The sequence below is a fragment of the Periophthalmus magnuspinnatus genome, chromosome 9 (genome assembly GCF_009829125.3).
Source record: "Periophthalmus magnuspinnatus isolate fPerMag1 chromosome 9, fPerMag1.2.pri, whole genome shotgun sequence".
NCBI lineage: Eukaryota > Metazoa > Chordata > Actinopteri > Gobiiformes > Gobiidae > Periophthalmus > Periophthalmus magnuspinnatus.
In genome coordinates this window covers 7598219-7623814 of record NC_047134.1, presented here as the reverse complement: position 1 = coordinate 7623814, position 25596 = coordinate 7598219, and the positions used below count along the sequence as shown (strand labels likewise).

The 25596-nt window shown below is 44.2% G+C and overlaps 1 protein-coding gene across 1 annotated transcript in view; it reads left to right on the top strand.

The window, feature by feature from the left end:
- The window catches only part of LOC129456512 (EMI domain-containing protein 1-like), a 110774-nt gene extending 85433 nt beyond the window's left edge, over positions 1 to 25341 (top strand). The window contains exons 4-8 of the mRNA XM_055224038.1: positions 22210 to 22299; positions 23507 to 23568; positions 24067 to 24184; positions 25112 to 25156; positions 25223 to 25341. Of these exons, the coding sequence (XP_055080013.1) occupies positions 22210 to 22299; positions 23507 to 23568; positions 24067 to 24184; positions 25112 to 25156; positions 25223 to 25341 (434 nt within the window). The remainder of the gene's footprint in view (positions 1 to 22209; positions 22300 to 23506; positions 23569 to 24066; positions 24185 to 25111; positions 25157 to 25222) is intronic.
- The last annotated feature ends 255 nt before the right edge of the window (positions 25342 to 25596 follow it).

Sequence of the window (25596 nt, the reverse complement as noted above, 5' to 3'; positions counted from 1 at the left end):
ATATTTATTATGTTATGGATGGAATCTATTATTAGGGGGAGGGCTTCTTTGAGGAGTCTGATTGGAATAGGGTCAAGCATACAGGTTGATGGTTTGGACGACATGATGGCTGAGGTAATCTCCACCTCCTCAACAGGAGTAAATTTATCTAATATTATTAGAGGATCCATGTGGGATATTGGTATTACAGACTGGATTAGCTCAGAGCTGATTTTTGGAGTAACTTTGTTGATTTTGTGTCTAATGGTTGTAATTTTGTAATCGAAGAAGTGAAGAAAGTCATCACAACTAATGTTCGAGGGGATAAGAGACTCATTAGCAGTGTGGGAGTTTGTCAGCCTGGCTACAGTGCTGAACAGAAATCTGGGGTTATTTTTGTTTACTTCTATTAGATTTGAATAGTATCTGGTTCGGGCTTTCTGCAGAGCGGCCTTATAAGTGAGCAGGCAGAGCTTCCATGCCTTCAGAGACTGCTCAGAGCGCGAGCGGCGCCAAAGCTTCTCTGTGCGTCTTACATGTTGTTTGAGTGTCCTGAGCTGTAATGTGTACCATGGATCCGGAGGTCTTGGTTTAATGCTTTTCTGTTTTAGCGGAGCTACAACATCGAGAGCAGATTTTAAGGTGAGCATTGTTCTGTCAGCCAATTGATCAGTGACAATTGGATTAGAATTATTTTCATTGTCACATGACATATCTTTCAGTAATGGCTCAATAATTTCTTTAAACTCTGTAACCGATTTATCTGATAATGTTCTTTTCATTATAGTTTTTTTCTGCGGGGCTGGATAGTCTTTTAGAATAAATTGAAAGGTAATTAAGAAATGGTCAGAGTGTATAGGGTTTTGAGGAAGGACAATTAGATCATTAATCTCAATACCATAGGTTAGAACGAGATCTAGAGTGTCATTGTGACAGTGAGTCGGCTTATTCACACTCTGGGTCAAACCGATCCCATCCAGGAGCGCGGCAAAAGCATTACTGAGGCAATCACTGCCGTTATCTACATGTATGTTGAAATCTCCAACTATAACAATCCTTTCCCAATTCAAGACTAAACTTGAAATGAAATCAGAAAACTCTGTCAGGAAGTCGGCATATGGACCAGGAGGTCGATAAATTATTATAAATATAACAGCTTTTTGGTTTTTCCAATTGGGGCACGTAATGGAGAGTGCGAGGCTTTCAAAGGAGAGGTATGTATAGTTGGGTTTGGGGCTGAGAATTAGACTGGAATGAGAGATGACGGCCACACCACCACCTCGATCTGTGCTCCGGGCACTCTGAAAGTTCATGTAACTTGATGGTGTAGATTCGTTTAGTCTAACATAATCATTTTCCCGAAGCCATGTTTCAGATAGGGTTAGCAGATCAATATTAAGATCGCCAATTAGTTCATTTATTAAAAGAGATTTGGAGGAAAGAGACCTGATGTTTAGCAGTCCACATTTTACACACTTATCATTTTGTTTATTTGCGGCACATTTATTTATTTTTATTAAGTTATGAGATCTGACAGCTTCCTTGTCAGAGTTTAGAGGTGTTTTTTTGTGCTTTTTGTACGTGGGGCACGTGGGGCACACAGTCTCTGTCTGTTTGGAGCTGTTCCCTCTGACTGAGCTGTGCTTCACTGGTCTAAATTGCTCCCTAACGTCACTAACACTGAGCTTTCCTGAGCTATTCTGCGTGCTAGTCTTACCTGGTCAATCTAGACTAGCAATCATATTCTGAGCTAACAGGGCGGAGCCAGCCTGCGTGGGATGGATGCCGTCTCTACGTATAAGCCTAGGCTTCCCCTCAAATGCCCTCCAATTATCTATGAAGACGACACCATTCTGCGGGCACCAATTGGTCAACCACTGGTTGACTGCTGAAAAGCGGCTGTACATTTCACAATTGGTGTAGGTTGGGAGGGGGCCAGAGAAGTACACGGACTCCGACCTCGACTTAGCCAAGTCACAGACTGCAGCTATCTGTAACTTAACCACCTCTGACTGACTGCGCCGAGTATCGTTAACCCCGCGTGTGTAACAATATTTCTTTAAAAGCCTAAGATTCCCCTCGATTTCACCCAGTCTGGCTCCAGGATAACACCGCGTGGAAGCTGCAGGCAGTTCCACGTCCCTGACAATGGAGCTCCCTATGACTAAAGTGTCCCGGGTCCAGCTCAGGGGAGCAAACCTGTTCTGGACGGGGAGCTCTCTACTCTCAACCCTATGTCCCTGGTCTGCTACAGTCCTATTCTCAGCCCTGTGTCACTGGCCTGTCCTACGCTTTCTTCTAACTGTCACAAACCTGTCCTGGTCTGATCCCGGCTGCACGGGTTGCGCTGGGGGGGCTAGTCTCGCTAGCTACACTAAAGCTACTGTGGTCCGCGGTCCCTACTGCTGCTACCTGACTGTAGCATTGAACACTGACTGTAGCATTGAACACTGCAATTTTCCAACCTGGAAATCCGCTGTCTTTTTTCTTTTAAGTTCTTTTAGATCAATATTGCCATTTTAAAAAAGCTAATTATAGCATAATGATCCACAGGTGTCATAGATTATAACTATATAGCAGACTCACACGGAGCAACGTCGCTCGCTCTCCATTTATTTCCAATGGTACCTGTGTGACATTGGGAAAATCGCCAGTCTCTTTCATCTCCGCGACAAGCAAAAGTAGTCCACGTGAAAACCTCGCGCATGTCGACACAATTAATGAAAGTTGAAAAATGTTCTACTTTTATCGCTGTCGCCTGCACAACAGCCAGTCAGCAAGAGTTTGATTGACGAGCAAGTGCACTGTCCACTCCAGAAACATCATGGAGGAGAAAATCATACTCGCCGTGTCGGCTTTCCCAATTCTTTTTGACATATCTCAAAAATAATACAGAGATATAGCAAAAAAGCTGCTGCCTGGGAACTCATTGGTGCCAGGGTGAATATGAGTGGTAAGTTAACATGCGCAAATTTGTTAATCCAGATAACTTTATGGAGGCTAGTAACCAAATGTATTAAAGACTGATTCAACATTAAAAAATATATTTATTTAAGGTTTTTACATTAAACAAAATGACTATATGAGGGAAAAACATAACATAAAGGCATGTTTTTTGTTCATAAACAGCATGTACAGTTGTACTTTTTATTTTAATTTTTTTAATATTTTATTGTTGCAACCTCAAAATTCCCTCCAAATAAACAGTCAATCAGATGTGTAGGAGGCTCGCGATCCGCTCTGGAACAGAGCGCGACGTGACAAGCTGCTGCTCGTCACTGCAGATTGTCGCTGACCGTGTGTTCGATTTTAAAGCCCATGCGATGAGTGTCGCTGCACGCTGTCGTTAGTCACTCGCCGTGTGTCGAGCCCATCTTTAAACGACTAAGACCAAAAAATCTACACTAGAGTCTCAAGCATGTGCACAGTTTGTATCCATCATACTAATAACAGTGTGTGAAATGCAGGGGGGCAGACAGTATGTGTAGCCCCAGACAGATGCACCATGGCTGCGCAGTGATGAGTGAGGGGCAGCCTGGAGCTATTCTCAGATTAGAGCAGGACATGTGGAGCAGAGTAGAACGTCCTGCTGGAGAAGATGCATCCTGACCCTATGACCCCTCCACTGGCACTGCAGGGCAACTGTAAGTGTTGCAGATGTTCTTTAGAATATAGTGACATAATAATAAAATCCATCTGAAGAGAACTCAATATCACACATGTTGAAGTGTAATCATTTATTTGATTTCCATATCAACACAGGAGAAAAAAACAACAAAAAACATAATCTCAAGACACCAATTTTCATGTTGGAGAGAATGTGTCCTGTAGATCCTTGTGGTGTAATCAAGTATTATTTCCATCTTTAACAATGGCTGTGGTTACATGCTCATTCAAAACCTGATTATAAAGAGATTTTTGGAGTTACATGACATATGAACAGCAAAGTCATCTGATTTCTGTCTGATGATGGTCCCTCTGCATTCTTTCGTGACATTTTGTGCTTTACATGTCATTTAAGTCATCTTAAAGGTCAAGAATTATGAGAATAATCAGAGTGAGTGAATGAAAGGGCTGCAGGGAGGTCTGGGGTGAGGAGGCGTGGCAGAGGGAGGGGCCATGGCACTCAGGGACACCCCCACTTCCTGACACAGATTAGAGGCTATGAGGAGCACATCTGGAACTGAGGCTGAGGGCAGACACCCTCCACTCTCCCTCTCGCTTTTCCATGTCTACTCCACTAAACAATTAAAAGGCCTTAATGTAAAAATATTTCAGTGATTCACTTGCTGTGTGAGTAGCATTCTCAAGAAGACTCCTCTCAAAAATTCTGGTATCATTCAGAACAAAATTCGTTATCTCCCTTACCTGAGACAAATAACAGTTTGGTGCTTTAGTTGCTGAGTTCAGGTTTCTATGTTATTTTTTCTCTTATTTATGTGTAAGTTGTCATGTTGTGATATTTTATTATTGTATCTACTGTGAAGCGACTTTGAGTGTCCTGAAAAGCGCTATATAAATAAAATTTATTATTATTATTATTATTATGTTTGTTTTGACACGATCTGAGTACGTGTCTCTCTAACTGGTTAAACTTAATCTGCAGCTCGCTAGCGTGATGTGCAGCTATTCATAAGAGGGGCCAACAGCCAGATGTCAGCTCCTATTGGGCACCACAGTTTTCTTGTATTAAGTCATTTTAGATGAATATTGAGATTTTAAATGTCCAAATCATAACATAGATTATAGACACAATAGGTCAAGCACAATAGGTCTCCTTTAAATATTATTGGCCTTTACAATTTTGTGATGTCATCTCAAACCCATAAATTCCAGTCTCTTTCTGTGTTTTATGACTGATTAAAAAAAATATAAAAGCTAAAAATCTTGGTGTTATTACAGTTATTATCCATAAACTTAAATTCCCCGAGTCTGCCCATCCATGTTCCACCACACTGAGTGAGGCACCTCTGGGGACAGGGTGGGACAGTTGGCCTGTGTTTAGCTCCTGATGTAATGACATGCTCCTCACAGTGTAACACTGGGCTGTCATATGAGCTCATTTGTCCTCATCAGCACCCCCTGGAGGTGGTTATATGCCAGGTCAGGGGTTTCCGCTGCTGGTTGCCAGATTCTTAGAGAGCAACATGCCAACCTTTTGAAAAACACACAAGCCTTACAAAAAGAAGTCCCAAACAGAACCAACCATTGCGTGTCAAAGCTGAACAACTGCTAATTAGATGTGCATATTTTATTGGCATATTTTGACTTCAATAATGGCTTGAATTTCAGTCAACCAAGTCCAAACCTGGACATGGTTGGGGCCAAATGCAGCCCCAGCTATGTCTGCTGCTGTCTCTTTAACCCTCACACGCACCCAGACCCTCACAAGATCAATCGTGGAGCACTGTATTGACTGTACACCTGACTACAGATTTTTATGATTTTCAAATTTTGACTTAATTTGGTGGGAAAATACCTGTTGTAAATATATAATATAGTTTTCCAGCTATCAAGTGTCAGTTTATCAAGGAAGGTTTTAAAATATCTTGAAAATTACAGGTGCAGTTGAGTTCTACAGTTATACAGTTCTACAGTATAGTGATGACATCACACTAGGGAGACTCAGAATTCTGCACATTTTTCCAATCCTTTAAACAGTAATAAGGCATTTTAATATATTCTTATTTGCCAAATAATATTTTCTGTGTACATTGGAGGAGTTATGGTCCAATGCACAACATGGTTGCTTGGTAACAGTTGTAAATTTTCTAATGCGATGTGATTTTAAATATACTTATCTTAAAGGTCCTATATTGCCATATTAGAATGTTGTTACTTCATCCAAAACATACCCGGAGCTGTGTTTTGTTTCATTTACATGTGTTTGTATCACTATATACTAGTTTGTCTACATGTCCAAAGCTCAAAATGCTCTGTTCCATCTTGTGATGTCATGAAGCGGTTGTTTTCAAGATAATAGCTACTTTTTACCTTTTGTTCTGTAGAAATGGGGAGTTCCAGGGCTGAAATTATCCAAATTATTGTAAGGAAGGTGTATGAAATTTAAAAACACAGTGGAGCACTTCCTGTATGTTCCGCATTGCGATGTCATGTGGAGAGAGTGTTTTCAATTTGTGAGAAGAACTCAGCCTAAATATGCAGGGTTTGTGTGTTAAACATGTGAATGAAAGAAAACAAAACTCCAGGTATGTTTTTGATGAGGAAAAAAGATTATAACATAGATCAGAGAATAGCATAATATGGGCCCAGTTGGTAAATTGAGTAATCCAATCTCAACCTCATAATAGTCCCGTGTACCTGTTTTTCACCCACACCAGAGCCCAACACCATTTCTGCTGGGGCCCCTCTGTACCAGCTCTGAGCAGGTGTCCTGGCCTCTGATGAGGTGACACCGAGGGACCCACACATAACTGGGGGCCCATGTTATGAGCTCTCACCTGGGCTGCACTGGGAGGTGAAGAGGGGAGAGGATGGGCGGGGCACGCACATCATTCCCCCAAGACCAAACTCCCCGTCGTGTAGCCCATCACCCAATCCCCAATACATACAGCTGGATACTGCTATTAAAGGACCCATCCATCCATCCATTTTCTTCCGCTTATCCGGGGCCGGGTCGCGGGGGCAGCAGTCTAAGCAGGGACTCCCAGACTTCCCTCACCCCGGATGCGTTATCCAGCTCCTCCGGTGGGACCCCAAGGCGTTCCTAGGCCAGCCGAGAGACATAGTCCCTCCAGCGTGTCCTGGGTCTTCCCCGGGGCCTCCTCCCGGTGGGACATGCCCAGAACACCTCCCTAGGGAGGCGTCCAGGAGGCATCCTGAGCAGATGCCCGAGCCACCTCAACTGGTTCCTCTCAACGTGTTGGAGCAGCGGCTCTACTCCGAGCTCCTCCCGTGTGACCGAGCTCCTCACCCTATCCCTAAGGGTGCGCCCAGCCACCCTGCGGAGGAAACCCATTTCAGCCGCTTGTATCCGCGACCTTGTCCTTTCGGTCATTACCCAGAGCTCATGACCATAGTTGAGGGTAGGAACGTAGATTGACCGGTAAATCGAGAGCTTTGCCTTCCGGCTCAGCTCCTTCTCTACCACAACGGACCGATACAGCGACCGCATCACTGCAGACGCTGCACCGATCCGCCTGTCAATCTCACGCTCCATCCTTCCCTCACTCGTGAACAAGACCTCGAGATACTTAAACTCCTCCACTTGGGGCAGAGACTCACCACCCACCCGGAGAGGGCAAGCCACCTTTTTCCAGTCGAGAACCATGGCCTCAGATTTGGAGAAGCTGATTCTCATCCCAGCCGCTTCACACTTGGCTGCAAACCGCCCCAGTGCCTGCTGCAGGTCCTGGCTTGAATAAGCCATCAGGACAACATCATCTGCAAACAGCAGAGATGAAATCCTGTGGTTCCCAAACCAGACCCCCTCCGACCCATGGCTGCGCCTAGAAATTCTGTCCATAAATATAAAGAACAGAACCGGTGACAAAGGGCAGCCCTGTTGGGGTCCAACATGCACCGGGAACAGGTCTGACTTACTGCCGGCAATGCGAACACAGCTCCTGCTCCGGTCATACAGGGACCGGACAGCCCTTAGCAAAGGGCCCTGGACCCTATACTCCCAGAGCACCCCCCAAAGGACACCGCGAGGGACACGGTCGAATGCCTTCTCCAGATCCACAAAACACATGTGGACTGGTTGGGCAAACTCCCATGAACCCTCAAGGACCCGATGGAGAGTATAGAGCTGATCCAGTGTTCCACGACCAGGATGAAAACCACACTGCTCCTCCTGAATCCGAGGTTCGACTATCGGTTAGATTCTCCTCTCCAGTACCCTGGAATAGACCTTACCGGGAAGGCTGAGGAGTGTGATTCCCCTGTAATTGGAACACACCCTCCGGTCCCCCTTCTTATACAGAGGGACCACCACCCTGGTCTGCCATTCCACAGGTACTGTCCCCGACCGCCACGCGATGTTGTAGAGACGTGTCAGCCAAGACAGCCCCACAACATCCAGAGACTTGAGGCACTCAGGATGGATCTCATCCACCCCCGGAGCCCCGCCACCGAGGAGTTTGCCAACCACCTCAGTGACTTCAGACAGGGTGATGGACGAGTCCGCCTCCGGGTCCCCAGTCTCTGCTTCCTCCTCGGAAGACATGACAGTGGGATTGAGGAGATCCTCAAAGTATCCCTTCCACCGCCCGACAACATCCCCAGTCAAGGTCAGCAGCTCTCCACTCGCACTGTAAACAGTGTTGGTGAAGCACTGCTTCCCCCTCCTGAGGCGACGGACGGTTTGCCAGAATTTCTTTGAGGCCGTCCGATAGTCCTCCTCCATGGCCTCCCCGAACTCCTCCCAACCCCGAGTTTTTGCCTCTGTGACTGCACGAGCCGCGGCACGCTTGGCCCGCCGGTACTCATCGGCTGCCTCAGGAGTCCCACGAGCCAACAAGGCTCGATAGGACTCCTTCTTCAGCTTGACGGCATCCCTTACTTCCGGTGTCCACCACCGGGTTCGGGGATTGCCGCCACGACAAGCACCGCAGACCTTACAACTACAACTACGAGCAGCCGCATCGACAATAGAGGTGGAGAACATGGCCCACTCAGAGTCCATGTCCCCAGCCTCCCCCGGGATCCAGGAGAAGCTCTCCCGGAGGTGGGAGTTGACGACCCCTCTGACAGAGGGCTCCGCCAGGCGTTCCCAGCACACCCTCACGATGCGCTTGGGCCTGCCAGGTCTGTCCGGCTTCCTCCTCCGCCAGCGGATCCAACTCACCACCAGGTGGTGATCAGTTGACAGCTCAGCCCCTCTCTTCACCCGAGTGTCCAAGACACGCGGTCGGAGGTCAGATGACACGACAACAAAGTCGATCATCGACCTCCGACCTAGAGTGTCCTGGTGCCACGTGCACCGATGGACACCCTTGTGCTCGACCATGGTGTTTGTTATGGACAAACTGACTAGCACAGAAGTCCAATAACAAAACACCACTCGGGTTCAGATCAGGGAGGCCGTTCTTCCCAATCACGCCCCTCCAAGTGTCACTGTCATTACCCACATGGGCATTGAAGTCCCCCAGGAGAACAACGGAGTCCCCAGTTGGTGCACTGTCTAGTACCCCTCCCAGGGACTCCAAGAAGGCCGGGTACTCTGTACTGCTGTTTGGCCCGTAGGCCGACACAACAGTGAGAGACCTGTCCCCGACCCGGAGGTGCAGGGACGCGACCCTCTCGTTCACCGGTGTGAACTCCAACACGTGGCGGCTGAGCTGTGGGGCAATGAGCAAGCCCACACCAGCTCGCTGCCGCTCCCCGTGGACAACGCCAGAGAAATGGAGAGTCCAACCCCTCTTAAGAAGTTGGGTTCCAGAGCCCAAGCTGTGCGTGGAGGTGAGGCCGACTATATCTAGCCGGTAATGCTCAACCTCCCGCACAAGCTCAGGCTCCTTCCCCCCCAGCGAGGTGGCATTCCATGTCCCCAGAGCTAGTCTCCATGTCCGGAGATCTGGTCGTCGAGGTCCCCGCCTTTGACTGCCGCCCAGATCTCTCTGCACCCGCCCCTCATGGCTCCTCTCGCAGGTGGTGGGTCCACGGGAGGACGGCCCCATGTCGTTTCTTTGGGCTGGGCCCGGCCGGGCCCCGTGGGGAAAGGCCCGGCCACCAGGTGCTTGCTGCTGAGCACCCACCCCAGGCCTGGCTCCAGGGTGGGGCCCCGGTAACGCTAGTCCGGGCGACGTAAACGGCCTTGTTGTTCTTTTCTTCATGATGGGCTTCTGAACCGCCCTTAGTCAGAACCGTCTCCCAGGACCTGTTTGCCATGGGTGACCCTACCAGGGGCATGAAGCCCCCGACAACATAGCCCCAGGATCATTCGGGTGCTCAAACCCCTCCACCACGTTAAGGTGGCGGTTCGGGAAGGACCCATATTACACCATTTTCTGATCTATGTTATAATGTTTCCTTACCACAAACATACCTGGAGCTGTTTCATTCACACAAACCCTACATATGTATACAGGGTTCTTCTCTCAAACAGAAAATATATAAAACTCCATTTCCAACTTGTGATGTCATGTAATATTACAGGAAGTGTCCAACTGTGTTTTTAAACTCCATACATCTTCATTAGAATCATTTGGATAATTTCAGCCCTGGAATTCTCTAACAGTGTTGGGAATAATGCTGTTTAAGTATCACAGCAGTAATAACAGCCTTACCTTTACCAGTAATGAGTAATCTAACTAATAACTGCTCTCTCTGCCGTAACGTCGTTATAGTTACTGTCAGTGTAACAGGGCTTGTTATTTTACTGTGAGTCTCAGCACTGATGACAGGTCAGGCTCCACTTTCTCCTCTCATTCAGAGGAGCTGCAAAGTTTAGTTTTTTCCCTTTATTTTGGGAAGTAAACAAGATCAAGACGAGGGATTAGAGACAGTGATTGGCTAAAAAAGAGACTGATTGTAAATGTGACCAATCAGAAGCAGCGCTAAGCAGCAGTAAAGATTTTCCTGACATTTCATTGGTTTAGCGCTGACACGCAGTCGATTACTTGCTGTTTTCAACACACACGAGGAAGTTGTTTGGAGACTCTTTGATTGCCGCACAAACAACTACAGTGGGAAGGACACATGTATATGGAGATTACAAATCGCTAAAAGCTGTCAGTGCAGTGATAGTGGATACAGCCCTCTGCTCATCCTACTTATCGTACGTACATCTAATCTAATATCTATTTGGCGGCCCCACCTTTAGTTTTACAAGTGTATTAACGCTTGTGGTGTGTACATGTAATGCAATGTTCTGATATCTGTGCGTTTGGTAAAAGTGCCATTTGACCACAGTCTGCTGTGTAAGGGGACAATAGTTTGCTCTGTTTAGTTAACTTTTTTCTTTCTTTTTTTTTTTTTTTACTTTTCCACTTGACTGATGTAAAACTATGCTAACTTTAACCTTTGTGAGGGCCAAACTAAATTTCAAATTCATTTGCTGTTATATCAGCTGCTATTGGGCAAATCATGAGAAATTATTTTAAATCAACTTTTAAAATAGTACAATAACAGCAAAAAGTTTTAAGTGCTATATTTGAACTGAGAATTGGGCCCCTTGGAGTTGCATCAGGGCCCAGTGTGTACACTTCCCACCCTCTTTGGATGAGCAGGGACCCGTGCAGCTCTGGGGGGCATGGGGTCAGGCACGCTCACACATTAGATACAAACCGTCCCAGAGCTGCAATTAGACCAGACCAAGATGAGGACTGAGACCACAAAGCATGAGAGAAAGGAGAATGAGAGAGAGAAATAGAGAGAGTGATAGAGACAGAGAGGGAGAGAGAGGACAGTGGCAAGGAAGAGAGGATAGAGGGGAAAGAGAGAGAGAGAGGGATATGGAGTGGAAAGAGAGAAGCAAGAGAAAATGGGGAAGGGGGGAGAGGGGAGAGAGGTGATTATAGTGACAGAGATAGGGAAAGAGAAATGGGGAGAGAGGTGAGAGATGATGGAGGGGAGAAAGAGAATGACAGGGCGAGAGGGGAGAGTGAGGAAAGGGGGAAATAGGTGAAAGATGATGGAGGGAAGAGATGAGGGGAGAGTGGATGGTAGAGAGGTAGAGATAGAGAGGTGAGAGATAATAGTGGGGAAAAGAGGGAGGATAGAACGGGAGAAATAGGGGAAAGATAATACTGGGGGAGAGGATAGAGGGGTAGAGAGAGGAGAGATAATAGACGGGAGAGAGAGGATAGAGGGTATAATAGAGAGGATAGAGGAGTAGAGAGAGGGGAGAGAGAGTATAGCGTGGTAGAGAGGGTAGACAGAGGATAGAGTTGTCATATAATAGAGATGGAGAGAGGACAAAATGGTCGCAATGATAGAGAGAGTGATGATAGAAGGGAGAGATGATAGAAAAAAGGGGTAGAGAGAGGAGAGATGATAGAGGGGTAGAGAGAAGGGAGGGATGATAGAGGAAGGAGAGAGAGGGGAGAGATGATAGAGGGGAGAAAGAGAGGATTGAGGAGTAGGGAGAGTCCCTCATGATCTGTGGTGTTTGTTATAGTTGCCTGTGTGTGTCATAGATCGTGTCCATACAAATGTTTGCGGTGAAAAGGGGACATTCTGCAGACTCAATATTAGTTCTAGATGGCGCCCTGGGTACATCACATTTATTTATTTATTTTGCGTAGCCTTTTGAGATGATAATTTCTTTTTCAAGGAGATCCTTATATGGTCATTTTTCTTAGCACAAGATGAGACACATTTTTCTTCTCATATCATTAACATTAACAAAGTTGGCCCAACATATCACCTCTAGAGATATCGGCTGAAAGCTCTGTTCATGTCCCCAGAGGACAGAAAACACTACTAAACCATTACCGACTGCTGTTTTCAATCAATTCATTTTATTTTTGTAACGCCCAAAATCACAACAACAGTTGTCTCGAAGGGCGTTCATGTTTTGGTTGATGGGGGAAACCGGAGTACCCGGAGGAAACCCATCCAGACACGGGGAGAAACATGCAAAACTCCACACAGAAAGGCCTGGCGACCGGGGATCGAACCAAACCTTCTTGCTGTGAGGCATGAGTGTTGCCACTCAGCTACGGTGCTGCCTGCACACAAAAACAAACAGGAAAATCAAACAATAGGAAAAATCAGACAAAACAAGAAAAATCGGCAAGGCGAGGAGGAGGGAGGGGGGCGGAGGAGGGCCAGGCGAGGAGGAGGAAGACCAGGCGAGGAGGAGGAGAGCTGGGCGAGGAGGAGGAGAGCCAGGCGAGGAGGAGGGAGGCGGGTGGAGGAGGGCCAGGAGGGCCAGGAGGGCCAGGCGGGGAGGAGGAGAGGGTCCAGCTATCATCTGAAAGAGTTACACTCCACAGGGGGAATGGAACAGGGGACTACATGTGAATAGCATTGCTGATGAGAAAATAGGAGGAAGCAGAGGATAGTGCTCAGGTTGCCATACAGGTTGCCCAGCTAGTTATCTCCTACTGCAGCCTATCTTATCCCAGGTTTTAATGTCACTCCCTAACTCCCTCACTAAGTAACCTGGTCATAAGCTATACCGAAGAGGAAGGTTTTAAGCCTGGTCTTAAATACAGAGACTGTGGGGGCCTGTTTAACATCAGCAGGGAGTTGATTCCATAGCACAGGAGCTTGGTAACTGAATGCTCTCCCTCCCACTGTACTTTTGGACACTCTAGGAACCACTAATAGTCCTGCATTCTGAGAGCAGAGTGCTCTGTTTGGCTGGTACGGGACAATAGCATCTTGCAGATAGGATGGGGCCATACCGTTTAGGGTTTTGTATGTCAGAAGGAGGGCTTTGAATTTGATTTTAAGCTCGACAGGAAGCCAGTGCAGATATTTTAATACAGGACTGATGTGGTCTCTTCTTTTAGTTCCTGTTAGGACTCTGGCCGCTGCATTTTGGACCAACTGGAGGCTCCTTATAGTACTTTTGGGACAGGCGGTGAGCAGAGAATTACAGTAATCAAGTCTGGAAGTAACAAATGCATGGATGAGTTTTTCAGCATTGATTTTAGGTAAAATATTTCTAATTTTAGTTATATTTCGCAGATGAAAGTATGCGGTTTTACAAGCTAGATTTATATGGGCTGTGAATGAGAGATTTTGATCAAATATGACTCCAAGATTTTTTACCGTAGGGCTAGAAGCTATACTCACATTGTCGAGTGAGATTATCTGGTTGGGACCAACGACACTGACCTCTGTTTTTTCAGGATTTAAGGGCAGGTACTTCAAGGTCATCCAGGTTTTGATGTCCTTCACACAGGCACTGAGTTTATCTGTTTGATCAGTCTGATTTGGTTTCATTGATAAGTACAGCTGAGTGTCATCAGCATAGCAGTGAAAATTAATGCCATGTTTTCTGATAAGGTTACCCAATGGCAACATATACAGAGTAAATAGGATTGGACCAAGCACAGATCCTTGTGAAACACCACAGGCTACTTTAGAACAGGGAGAGGTGCTCTGGTTTATACTACCAAACTGGTACCTATCTGATAGATAGGATTTAAACCATTTGAGGGCGGTCCCTCTGATTCCAATGTCACATTCTAACCTCTGCAGTAGAATGTTGTGATCAATGGTGTCAAACGCTGCACTGAGGTCCAGTAGGACCAGGACTGAAGCCAGCCCGTTATCAGCAGCTAGTAGTAAGTCATTTGTTACTTTAAGCAGTGCAGTCTCTGTGCTGTGGTGAGCTCTGAATCCAGATTGAAAATTTTCAAATATATTATTGTCCTGCAGGTGGCGGCAGAGCTGTTTCACCACCATTCGTTCTAGAATTTTTGAGAGGAAGGGAAGATTAGAGATAGGTCTATAGTTGGCTAGTTCATCAGGATTTAGGTTAGGTTTTTTCAAAAGGGGTTTAATCACAGCATACTTAAAGGACTGAGGAACGTAGCCATTTTCTAACGACATATTTATTATGTTATGGATGGAATCTATTATTAGGGGGAGGGCTTCTTTGAGGAATCTGATTGCAATAGGGTCGAGCATACAGGTTGATGGTTTGGACGACATGATGGCTGAGGTAATCTCCACCTCATCAAAAGGAGTAAGTTTATCTAATATTATTAGAGGATCTATGTGGGATATTGGTATTACAGACTGGATTAGCTCAGAGCTGATTTTAGGAGTAGTTTTGTTGATTTTGTCTCTAATGGTTGTAATTTTGTAATCGAAGAAGTGAAGAAAGTTATCACAACTAATGTTCGAGGGGATAAGAAACTCATTAGCAGTGTGGGAGTTTGTCAGCCTGGCTACAGTGCTGATCAGAAATCTGGGGTTATTTTTGTTTACTTCTATTAGATTTGAATAGTATCTGGTTCGGGCTTTCCGCAGAGCGGCTTTATAAGTGAGCAGGCAGAGCCTTCAGAGACTGCTCAGAGCGCGAGCGGCGCCAAAGCTTCTCTGTGTGTCTTACATGTTGTTTGAGTGTCCTGAGATGTAACGTATACCTTGGAGCCGGAGGTCTTGGTTTAATGCTTTTCTGTTTTAGCGGAGCTACAACATCGAGAGCAGATTTTAAGGTGAGCATTGTTCAACCAATTGATCAGTGACAATTGGATTAAAATTATTTTCATTGTCACATGACATATCTTTTAGTAATGGCTCAATAATTTCTTTACACTCTGTAACCGATTTATCTGATAATGTTCTTTTCATTATAGTTTTTTTCTGCGGTGCTGGATAGTCTGTTAGTATTAATTGAAAGGTAATTAAGAAATGGTCAGAGAGTATAGGGTTTTGAGGAAGGACAATTAGATCATTAATCTCAATACCATAGGTTAGAACGAGATCTAGAGTGTGATTATGACAGTGAGTCGTCTTATTCACACTCTGGGGGAAACCGATCCCATCCAGGAGCGCGCCAAAAGCATTACTGAGGCAATCACTGCCGTTATCAACATGTATGTTGAAATCTCCAACTGTAACAATCCTTTCCCAATTCAAAACTAAACTTGAAATGAAATCAGAAAACTCTGTCAGGAAGTCGGCATATGGACCAGGAGGTCGATAAATTATTATAAATATAACAGCTTTTTGGTTTTTCCAATTGGGGCACATAATGGAGAGTGCGAGGCTTTCAAAGGAGAGGTATGTATAGTTGGGTTTGGGGCTGAGAATTAGACTGGAATGAGAGATGATGGCCACACCACCACCTCGACCTGTGCTCCGGGCACTTTGAAAGTTCATGGTTTAAAGTTGATGGTGTAGATTCGTTTAGTCTAACATAATCATTTTCCTGAAGTCCTGTTTCAGGTAGCGCTAGCAGATCAATATTAAGGTCACCAATTAGTTCATTTATTAAAAGAGATTTGGAGGAAAGAGACCTGATGTTTAGCAGTCCACATTTTACACACTTATCATTTTGTTTATTTGCGGCACATTTATTTATTTTTATTAAGTTATGAGATCTGACAGCTTCCTTGTCAGAGTTTAGGGGTGTTTTATTTGTGCTTTTTGTATGTGGGGCACACACAGTCTCTGTCTGTTTGGAGCTGTTCCCTCTGACTGAGCTGTGCTTCACTGGTCTAAACTGCTCCCTAACGTCACTATAGCTGTGGTTCCCTGAGCTATTCTGCGTGCTAGTTTTACCTGGTCAATCTAGACTAGCAATCATATTCTGAGTTAACAGGGCAGACCCAGCCTGCGTGGGATGGATGCTGTCTCTACGTATAAGCCTAGGCTTCCCCTCAAATGCCCTCCAATTATCTATGAAGACGACACCATTCTGCGGGCACCAATTGGTCAACCACTGGTTGACTGCTGAAAAGCGGCTGTACATTTCACAATTGTTGTAGGTTGGGAGGGGGCCAGAGAAGTACACGCACTCCGACATTTACTTTCACAGACTGCCGCTATCTGTAACTTAACCACCTCTGACTGAGCGCACCCAGTATCATTACCTCCTGTGTGTATAACGATCCGGCGGTACCTATTCTTACTTTTCTTTAAAAGCCTAAGATTCCCCTCGATGTCACCCAGTCTGGCTCCAGGATAACACTGCGTGGAAGCTGCAGGCAGTTCCACGTCCCTGAGAGAGAGAAGAGGAGGAAGGTTTAGCCATGATGCTAGTCGGCTAGTTCAGGCTGAACCGAGAGATAGAGGGGCCCTAGTGTAAATGTTAAAAACTGCTTTTAAAACTGTAAGGATTCGTGGATTAACAATTTCAGGAGAGAGACCCTAGATATACAACTCGCAAAACAGAATGCACTCACCCGGAAATGACATCAGATCACCCAGAATCAGTTCTGCATAAAGTTTTAGAGCGAGAAGCAGACTGAACATATTTAATCCCTTACAATTCTGGGTCATTTTTATGAAATTGCCTTTGTTCTGACCTCTCCAAATTAAAATGAACATTGAACCCTCAGTAGTACATACACAAGTTTGGGGTCTTTGTCATGGTAACACCCAATAATGTTACCCACAGGTATCAAAATCATTTTAAGTATGTCTGGTAAGCATTTAGATACTTTGGAACGCACATAAAAAAAAAATATTTTTCTCATCCTCGCCTAATTTTTTTGTTGAAATGAAGGTGTAGAAAGCTGCAGTAGGTAGCTGGGGACAAAAATACACTACGTCTCAACTGAAAATATTGTTGACCTCTTACATTTCAAATTTGAGGACAATATCTATAAAAATTAGTTTTGTACACTCATTGTATTATTAGTAAAGTCAGGTGTTTTTGGAGGGACTTTTGGTGTATCCAAATGTATCCAAACCTATCCAAATGGAGACATTTGGAGAATGTTTGGAAAAAATACAATAACTTTTGAATGCTTCAATCCACAGACATTATTGAGGGCTCTACTGAAAGCTTACACTTAAAGACATAGTATGTCAAAACACATAAAATGTATATTTGTATATAAAATATAGTCAAAACAAGTGGTCTGGGTCAAAATAAATACAGTGGCTTGCAAAAGCATTCACCCCCCTGGAACTTTTTCACATATTGTCACGTCACGATCACAAATTTAAATACATTTTCTTAGCATTTTATGTGAATGAGAAACACAAAATGGCACACAAGTGTGAAGTGGAAGGAAGTATTTTACAAGATTTCCAATTTAAAAAAAAAAAAAAAATCTTAAAAGTGCAGCATGCAAAAGTATTCAGCCCCCTTTTTCTTGAATGCAACCAATTGCTTTTAGAAGTTGCCTGATGATTTTGGAAAGATTGAATGTTGACCTAATGAATAAGAGTCCACATTTGTGTAATCTTGTCTCAGTATAAATGCAGTTGTGCTGTGAAGGCCACAGAAGTTTGTTGTGTGAGTGTTGGGAAGCAAACCACAAAATGAAATCAAAGGAGAACACCAAACAGGTCAGAGAAAAAGTTGTGGTGAAGTTTAAAGCGGGGCTTGGATCTAAAAAGATTTCCAAGTGTTGAACATGTCAAGGAGCACTGTTCAATCAATCATCTGGAAATGGAAAGAGTATGGCACAACTGCAAACCTACCCAGACATGGCCATCCACCAAAACTTATAGAACAAACAAGAAGAGCACTCATCAGAGATGAGCCAGGAGGCCCATGGTGGCCCCCTGGAAGGACAACTATTAGTCGTACACTACACAAATGGATGGAGCTAAATACAGGGCAATATTGGAAGAAAACCTGTTGGAGTCTGCAGACTTAAGACTGTGACGGAGGTTCACCTTCCAGCAGGACAACAATCCTAAACATAAAGCCAAAGCGACAATGGAACGTTTTAAAGCAAAACATATTCATGTTTTAGAGTGGCCAGTCAAAGTCCAGGCCTAAATCCAATTGAGAATCTGTGGCAAGATCTGAAAACTACAGTTCAAAAACGGCCTCCATCAAATATGACAGAGCTTGAACTGTTTGGCCAGGAAAAATGGGCAAAAATTTCTGTCTGTAGGTGTGCAAAGCTGGTGGAGACATACCCCAAAAGACTTGGAGCTGTAATTGCAGCAAAAGGTGGTTCCACAAAGTATTGACTTACTTTTGCTAGTTGCACTTTTCAGTTTTGTATTTTATTTTATTTTTATTTATCTGGAAATAATGTGTAATTTTCTTTCTACTTCACATTTATGTACCATTTTGTGTTTCTTATTAACATAAATTGCTAATTTAAAATTATTTAAATTTATGGTTGTGACTTGACAAAATTTGAAAAAGTTCCAGGGAGATGAATACTTTTGCCAGCCACTGTATATATTTACAAATTCCACACACAGTGTGCAAACTGAAAACACACTGTACATGACTATTGCTTGTCTTTTGTGTTCCAGTCATAATAGGAGTCTCTTTGTCTCTGGAAGCACAGGGGTATGTTATGGATTAAACATTTCATTAGAGTTTTGGTCACTGTCACTTCCTGCACTTCAACCTGCCTTGTGTCTTGTCACCACCCAGGTTGATGTACACAAGATGATGATGCTTCTCCCTGCTCCCTTCTTCCTGCTGTGTTCTGATGGCTCCTGCCTCTGCCAGCTCCAAGACAAGAGTTTCTTGTTTCAAGAGGCCTTTTGGTGCATACAGGGAATTTACCCTTTGATCTACAAAAATGTCTTGTATCATTTCTTTGTTTTGTTCAAAACCTCGTAATAGCTGATGAGCGCATCTGAAAGGTCAAAGTCACCCATGTGCCTAAGAAAAAACACAAACACATTAGTAAGAAGAAAGTATAAAATTTAGAGGGGATGATTTAATATTATGTCATATACATATCCATAATCATCAAACAAAAACAGTAAACAACGCACCATGATGCAAGATTTATGCACGGAGGTGGAGCTGCATCTCTACACTGTACTCTACCTGTATACAGTGAAGCATGTGAAACTATACATTGTCTTGTTCAGCAGCTCATCGGCATTGGTAATGGGTAATGTGTAGTATTTGGTTGATACTACAACAGTGAGAGAGAGCATAAACATTCTGTGATCTGGGGCTTCAGTGATCTGCAAAACCAATTTTGATTGTCAAATTAGGTGTCAATCAAAGCACAGATGAGATGCTAATGCAAACAATAGACAAATTAAGTGTAATTCATACAGCTAAACACAAATGTTCCAGTGTGCATGCTTTGAATGCACACTGGAACTTGAATTTGGTAGTTTACCTACCATTATGTGAAAATATAAAATACAGTGGTCCCTTGTTATATTGCGGTTCACCTTTTGCGGGCTCACTGTTTCGCAGATTTTTTTGGTGCAGTTTTGCATGCTTTTTTTCACAGCATATTGAACGTGCATTGTGTTCTGCGTCCTGATTGACTAAGGGACTTTAGACCATTGTTAATCAATCTCCTCCGTGCAATGTCTCCTGTACAGTACAGAATGCATTCAGCTTGCCAAATTTACATAAATGTTTGATCACTAGCAGTGTGATTCTGAAGTGCTGTCTGTTTGCAAATCGATGAAACGTGCTACACTGACAAATTTCACAAACACTGTGGATTAAAAGTGTTTCTCTGCACGGAGAGTCACTGGATTCACTCACTTTCTTTGCGCACACGCCGTTCTCTGTCTGTTTAGAAAAAAACTTGTCGTGTGATACATCGTTGTGTTCTGCTGCCTATTGGCTGTAAGATAAAAATGTCACTAACCGTGTGTAATGTAATTGGTTGATTCTACAAGGGGGGGAGTGGGGCGTAAACTTTCAGTCATCTGTAGCACTGACTCCCTGTCTGGGGCTCCAGTAACCCACAACCCCCACCTTATTGGCCAGCCTTGGTGTCAATCACAAGCTCACGCATGTGTTTAGCATAAGTGCTGTCTGAAGTTTATTATGCCTGAAATCAACAAAAGAAATGCAAAAAAGTGAGCAGATTTCATGTTTGGAATACTTTCCTGCCGCAGATTCAACATGAAGGATGTAATTTATTTTGTGGATATAATTTCTTCACTGGAATGTATTCTCTGGAGCTGTATGAATGAGAATTCTGGGAATGTGTTGATGTTTGACAGAACTGTGCCCTTAAAGGTAAATGAAGTCCAAATCCAAATTTCTGGCTTTTCTGTAAAAACGGCTTTCCTTTCAGCACTGCGGTGAACATTTTTTCAATATTCGAAAAGATGAGCACTGTAGCTTTCACTTGATGTGTAGATTGTTTGTGTGGGTGAAGCAGAAGTATATGTTCATTGCTGTAAAGTTGTTAAAGTAGGGGTGACAGTGTGGAGGTGGGCCGTCAGATCGTTAACAGGTTAAACTAATAAAACAAAACATAACTGACAGGGAACTATTGTTACCATTAATTTCAGTCCTTGTCATTCATAAATTATTTGACTAAATACGCTTTGATGCCAGCCTAACTGTTAAATGTGTATGTTAGCAGTAACATGAGGGCAGCTGCTCTATGTATTTAATATGGTGAAAATCTCCCTGTTGAACTGCCACTTTATGGTGGTTTGTAATTGAATGATCCTAGGAGCTATGTTGCCCAGGGCATTATGCCCCTGGTAGGGTCTCCCCTAGCAAAGAGGTCCTAGGTGACGGGTCAGACTAAAAGCAGTTTACAATACCCCTATAAATTGTTATACAAGAAGAACCGTGGGTCCGCTCTCTTCTGGGCTCACCACCTGCAGAGGGTTTCATAGGGGTTGGGTGCAAAGAGGACTGGACAGCCGTCGAGGACTGTTGTCTCGGTGACCTGATCTACAGGCATAGCATCTGGCTGTGGGGGAGAAGAGCTCATGTAGGAGGATAAGAGGTACCAGCTAGATATAGTCGGGTTCACCTCCATGCACAGCTTGGGTTCTGGTATCCAACTCCTTGAGAGGGGTTGGACCCTCCACTTTTCTGGCATTGCCATGGGGAGAGGTGGCAAACTGGTGTGGGCTTATAGCCCCACAGCTCAGCTACCACATGTTGGAGTTCACCCCAGTGAACTCCTGCGCCTTCAAGTTGGCGGGACAGGTCTTTCACTGTTTGTCGGGCTACGGGCCAAACAGTAGTGCAGGGTACCCTGCCTTCTTGGAGTCTCTGGGAAGGGTACTGTATAGTGCACAGAGGGGTGATCGGGAAGAACGGCCTCCCTGAGGTGAACCTGAGTGGTGTTTTGTTATTGGACTTCTGTCCTAGTCAGTTTGTCCATAACGAACATGTTTGAGCACAAGGGTCCATCAATATATGTGGCACCAGGACATCCTAGGTTGGAGGTCGATGATCAACTTTGTCATCGTGTCATCTGACCTTTGGGTACGTGTCTTGGACACTCGAGTGAAGAAAGGGGCAGAGCTGTCAACCGATCACCACCTGATTGTGAGTTGGATCTGCTGGCAAAGCAGGCTCATGGGAGTTTGCCCAAGCAGTCCAGATGTGGTTTGTGGATCTGGAGAAGGCATTCGACATTTTGTTTTCTTGGTTAAGATCTTGGTTTATTTGGTTAGAAGTTTGGTTTCCTTTTGTTATGAGCTTGGTTTCCTAGTTATGCTACATGGCTTCCTGGTTATGCTACGTAGTTATGTTCCATTCTTATTTAGTGTAAATGATACAGCAGTGCATTGCTATGTGAGTGAATGTAGAGAGCCAACTGCCTGGTTAAGTGTGAATAGAGCAGACTGCAGTTTACTGGGGTCAATGTGTGAATGCAGCTTATGACAGAGGAGTGGCCACACATGTGCTAGCAAATCAAATGATTTCAACGTTGAACAAGTTGATATGTTTTATATTCTTAGTCGTGTTTTTGTATGTTGCAGACCGAGGAGATCTACGTGCAGCACAGGAGGCTGTGAGGAAAGCACCCAACTTGAGGAAGCCTTCTACCCGGACTCCTGAACTTGCCTATAGTAAGAACTAGAACCCGCAGACCCATAAACCCTCCTATAGTAAGAACCAGGACCCGAAAACCCTGAGCACGACTACAGTAAGAACCACAACTCTCAGCTCAAAAAAATGCATCTCAAAATTCCCAGTGAATAGCACTTGTTGTAGGACTATAGGCAGCTTAACAGACTAATTGTGTTTCTTTGCTTTTTGTTGCCTAACTTTTGTCCACGGAGCATTTTTAGCTGTAATTTGGTTTATACAGCAAAATATAAACTGAAAGTAGTTTCTTTGTTGTTGCTGTGACGGTGCAAGGCTTAGCTAGCCTTGGAGATAAAGGACACTTGAACTCGCTCCACAACAATTAATGTCCTCAATCACTGGTTCAGTGATTGAGGAGATTGACTGGTTCTGTGCCTGAGCAGTGTGTATCAGTGATAAATGCGAGTGTGTCTGCAGTGTCCCTGTCCTTTAAGTGTTCACTGGTTTTCTGCTGTTGACTTGATTTTCTTGTTTTAGATGTTAGATACAAACTAAATATTTAGCATTAGAGTTGTAGACTTATTAAACTGTAGCAGCTTTTTTACATTTTACATCTGTTTAAGCTTTTACAGAATATTGAGATGAGATTTTCATTACTTGTCATTGAAACTCATTCTAAAAATGAGAAATGGTGTGATGTCATCTACATAACCTCTATAGTAACAATCAATCCCCAGAACCCGCCTACCGAAAGCACTGAAACCCCCAGCCTCAAAGAAAGGAGTTTTAGAGTGAAACTGACCTTCCTTTCTTTATTAACTAATCCCATTAATGGGTTGTTATGCTTCTATTGCATATTGTCTGCCTCACCTTCAACATACTTAAGTACTTGTTTAGCATTGACTTGCTGTCTCCATATTCCAAGGGATCAGGAAGGTTTAATTTCTGTTCAAAGAGAGATTCTCTTTCATTACAAAAATAGCTTCTTTGCTCCACTTGCCAACCAAATTTTTTCTCTGCTTGAAACCTGCACCTCACTGTTTTCAAATGAATACTTTGTGATTTTGAAGGTGGACAGCAGACTGCATGCCTAAATTTGATTGTCTTCTGTATTGATATAGTCTCTTGTGTAGTGGTTGCTTGGTTTCCCTGATGTTCTATTCATTTCCACCTTCTGTGCTGCATAATAAAAGTCTTGCAGATGAAAACCATGTATTTATATTGACCCTAGATAACTGTGTTTTGCAGCCTGTGCCAACTGCAGCGGGCTCTCTGCTCTGGGGGACAGACTCTCCTCACTCGAGACTAAGGTACATCACATCATAATAATTCTTTGAATTTATCACACGATAAGTAGACTCATGTCAAAAATAACTTTACCATACACACCAGCAAGATTAAGGACATTTTGCTCAACCCAGTATTTGCCCAATAACAGAAACTCATCAAACCGAGGGAGATTAACAACGCAGAACAGACAGAGCAAAGCCAGGACTTGACAAGGACTAAAACAGGACTTAAACGTAGGACATGTAGCCTGTGCTTTTACTGAGTTAAAAAATAACTATAATCACAACTGAACTTGAATTGCCTGTTCTTAACCTGCAGATAGAGGAAACATAAAGTTTTTTCTTATTCTCAGTATGTGGAGAGTTTTATTCATAGGTTTTAGTTGTAGGAACTGGCAACCCATGAAAGACTCATGAGGCTCATTCAGCTTTCTGATTTGGGTAATTGTTTTGAGAACAAACCCACAAATCAACCTAAACAGCTTGGCCTTGAAACTTCACTGTGAGGTATTATTTCAGATCCAGCTGCTGACGTCCCCTGGGTCTATGTCCCATCACTCACTGCAGGCTAAAGGAGGTGTGTCACTGACGGGGGCAGCGCCGGCACAGGGAGCTCCTGGAGAGCAAGGCCCTTCTGGTAAATACAAAATCCTGCTATCAATAAAATATTTCTATCAACTCAGTTATTAAGTACACTGCCTGGTCAAAAACAGTTGCCACCTGGATTTAACTAAGCAAATAGTTTGGGGTTGCTGCAGTTGATCAGGTCTAGCTTCAGCAACAGTATGTGCTCAAAGAATGAGGTCAGCTGACCACCTGAATATACTGAATGGCCAGGTTATTCCATCAATGGATTTTTTCTTCCCTGATGGCACAGGCATATTCCAAGATCACAATGCCAGGATTCATTGGGCTCAAATTGTGAAAGAGTGATTCAGGGAGTATGAGACATCATTTTCACACAAGGATTGGCCACCACAGAGTCCAGACCTTAACCCTATTGAGAATCTTTGGGATCTTTGCGCAGAGGTTAGACTCCATCAATGCAAGATCTTGGTGAAAAATGAATGCAACACTGGATGGAAACCAATCTCGTGACATTGCATCTTATCAAAACAATGCCACAGCAAATGCATGCCATAATCAAAGCTAAAAGCGGTCCAACGAAATATTAGTGTGTGACTTTTTTTTGGAGACTTTCTTTTTGGTCAGGCAGTGTATGTAGTGTCAAATGGTGTCATTGGGAATTTCTCTGATTAGAGACTGTTCCTTAAACTTACCAACCCCGCCCCTCCTCTCCCATCACTCTCCACTTTAGTCCTCCACACCCTGCCGCTCCTCCCCTCTCACTTTCCCCTTTAGTCCTTCAGGCCCTGCCCGCCCCTCTCTTCCATTTATTTGTCTAGACTCTGCCCTTCCCCTGACTCTCCCCTTTAGTCCTGCGCAATTTAGCAACTCTGTTTGAAATGGGGCTTTGAATGGAGTTTTAAATGTTTAGTTCCACTTTTAAAATGCACAGAAATTCTTGGCTGACAACATGAGTTCTGTGCCTATTCTCTTTCAGGTCCTCAGGGGGAGAAGGGCAGAGATGGACTTCCTGGCATAGATGGTAAAGACCCCTTCTCATTGGCTCTTTATGATGAGGTCTGTGCTGACTGTGTGTGTCTTCTTTTAGGGAAGCCTGGCTCTCAGGGGCCAGCCGGTCCCATGGGGCCTCGAGGTGATGCAGGGACAAGGGGCCCATCTGGGAGCCCAGGGTCACAGGGCCCTGCTGGACCGGCAGGTAATACCTGAGACACACACTCACACTAACAATGTGTCCATCTTCACCCATAATACAGAATCCAGGCCTCCATCTGAGAATTTTCACGGTGTCCAAACGTTGTTTCATCAAGGGCCGTATTTTGAAATATAGACAAAGCGAAGAGTAGAGAATTTTTTAAATGTGCAGTAAATGGCTACTATACCACCCCTAGTATAGGAGCCTAATTGCAAATACTCACATTACTGTAACTATGTAGTTTTTTTAGGGCAATTGTACTTTTTTTA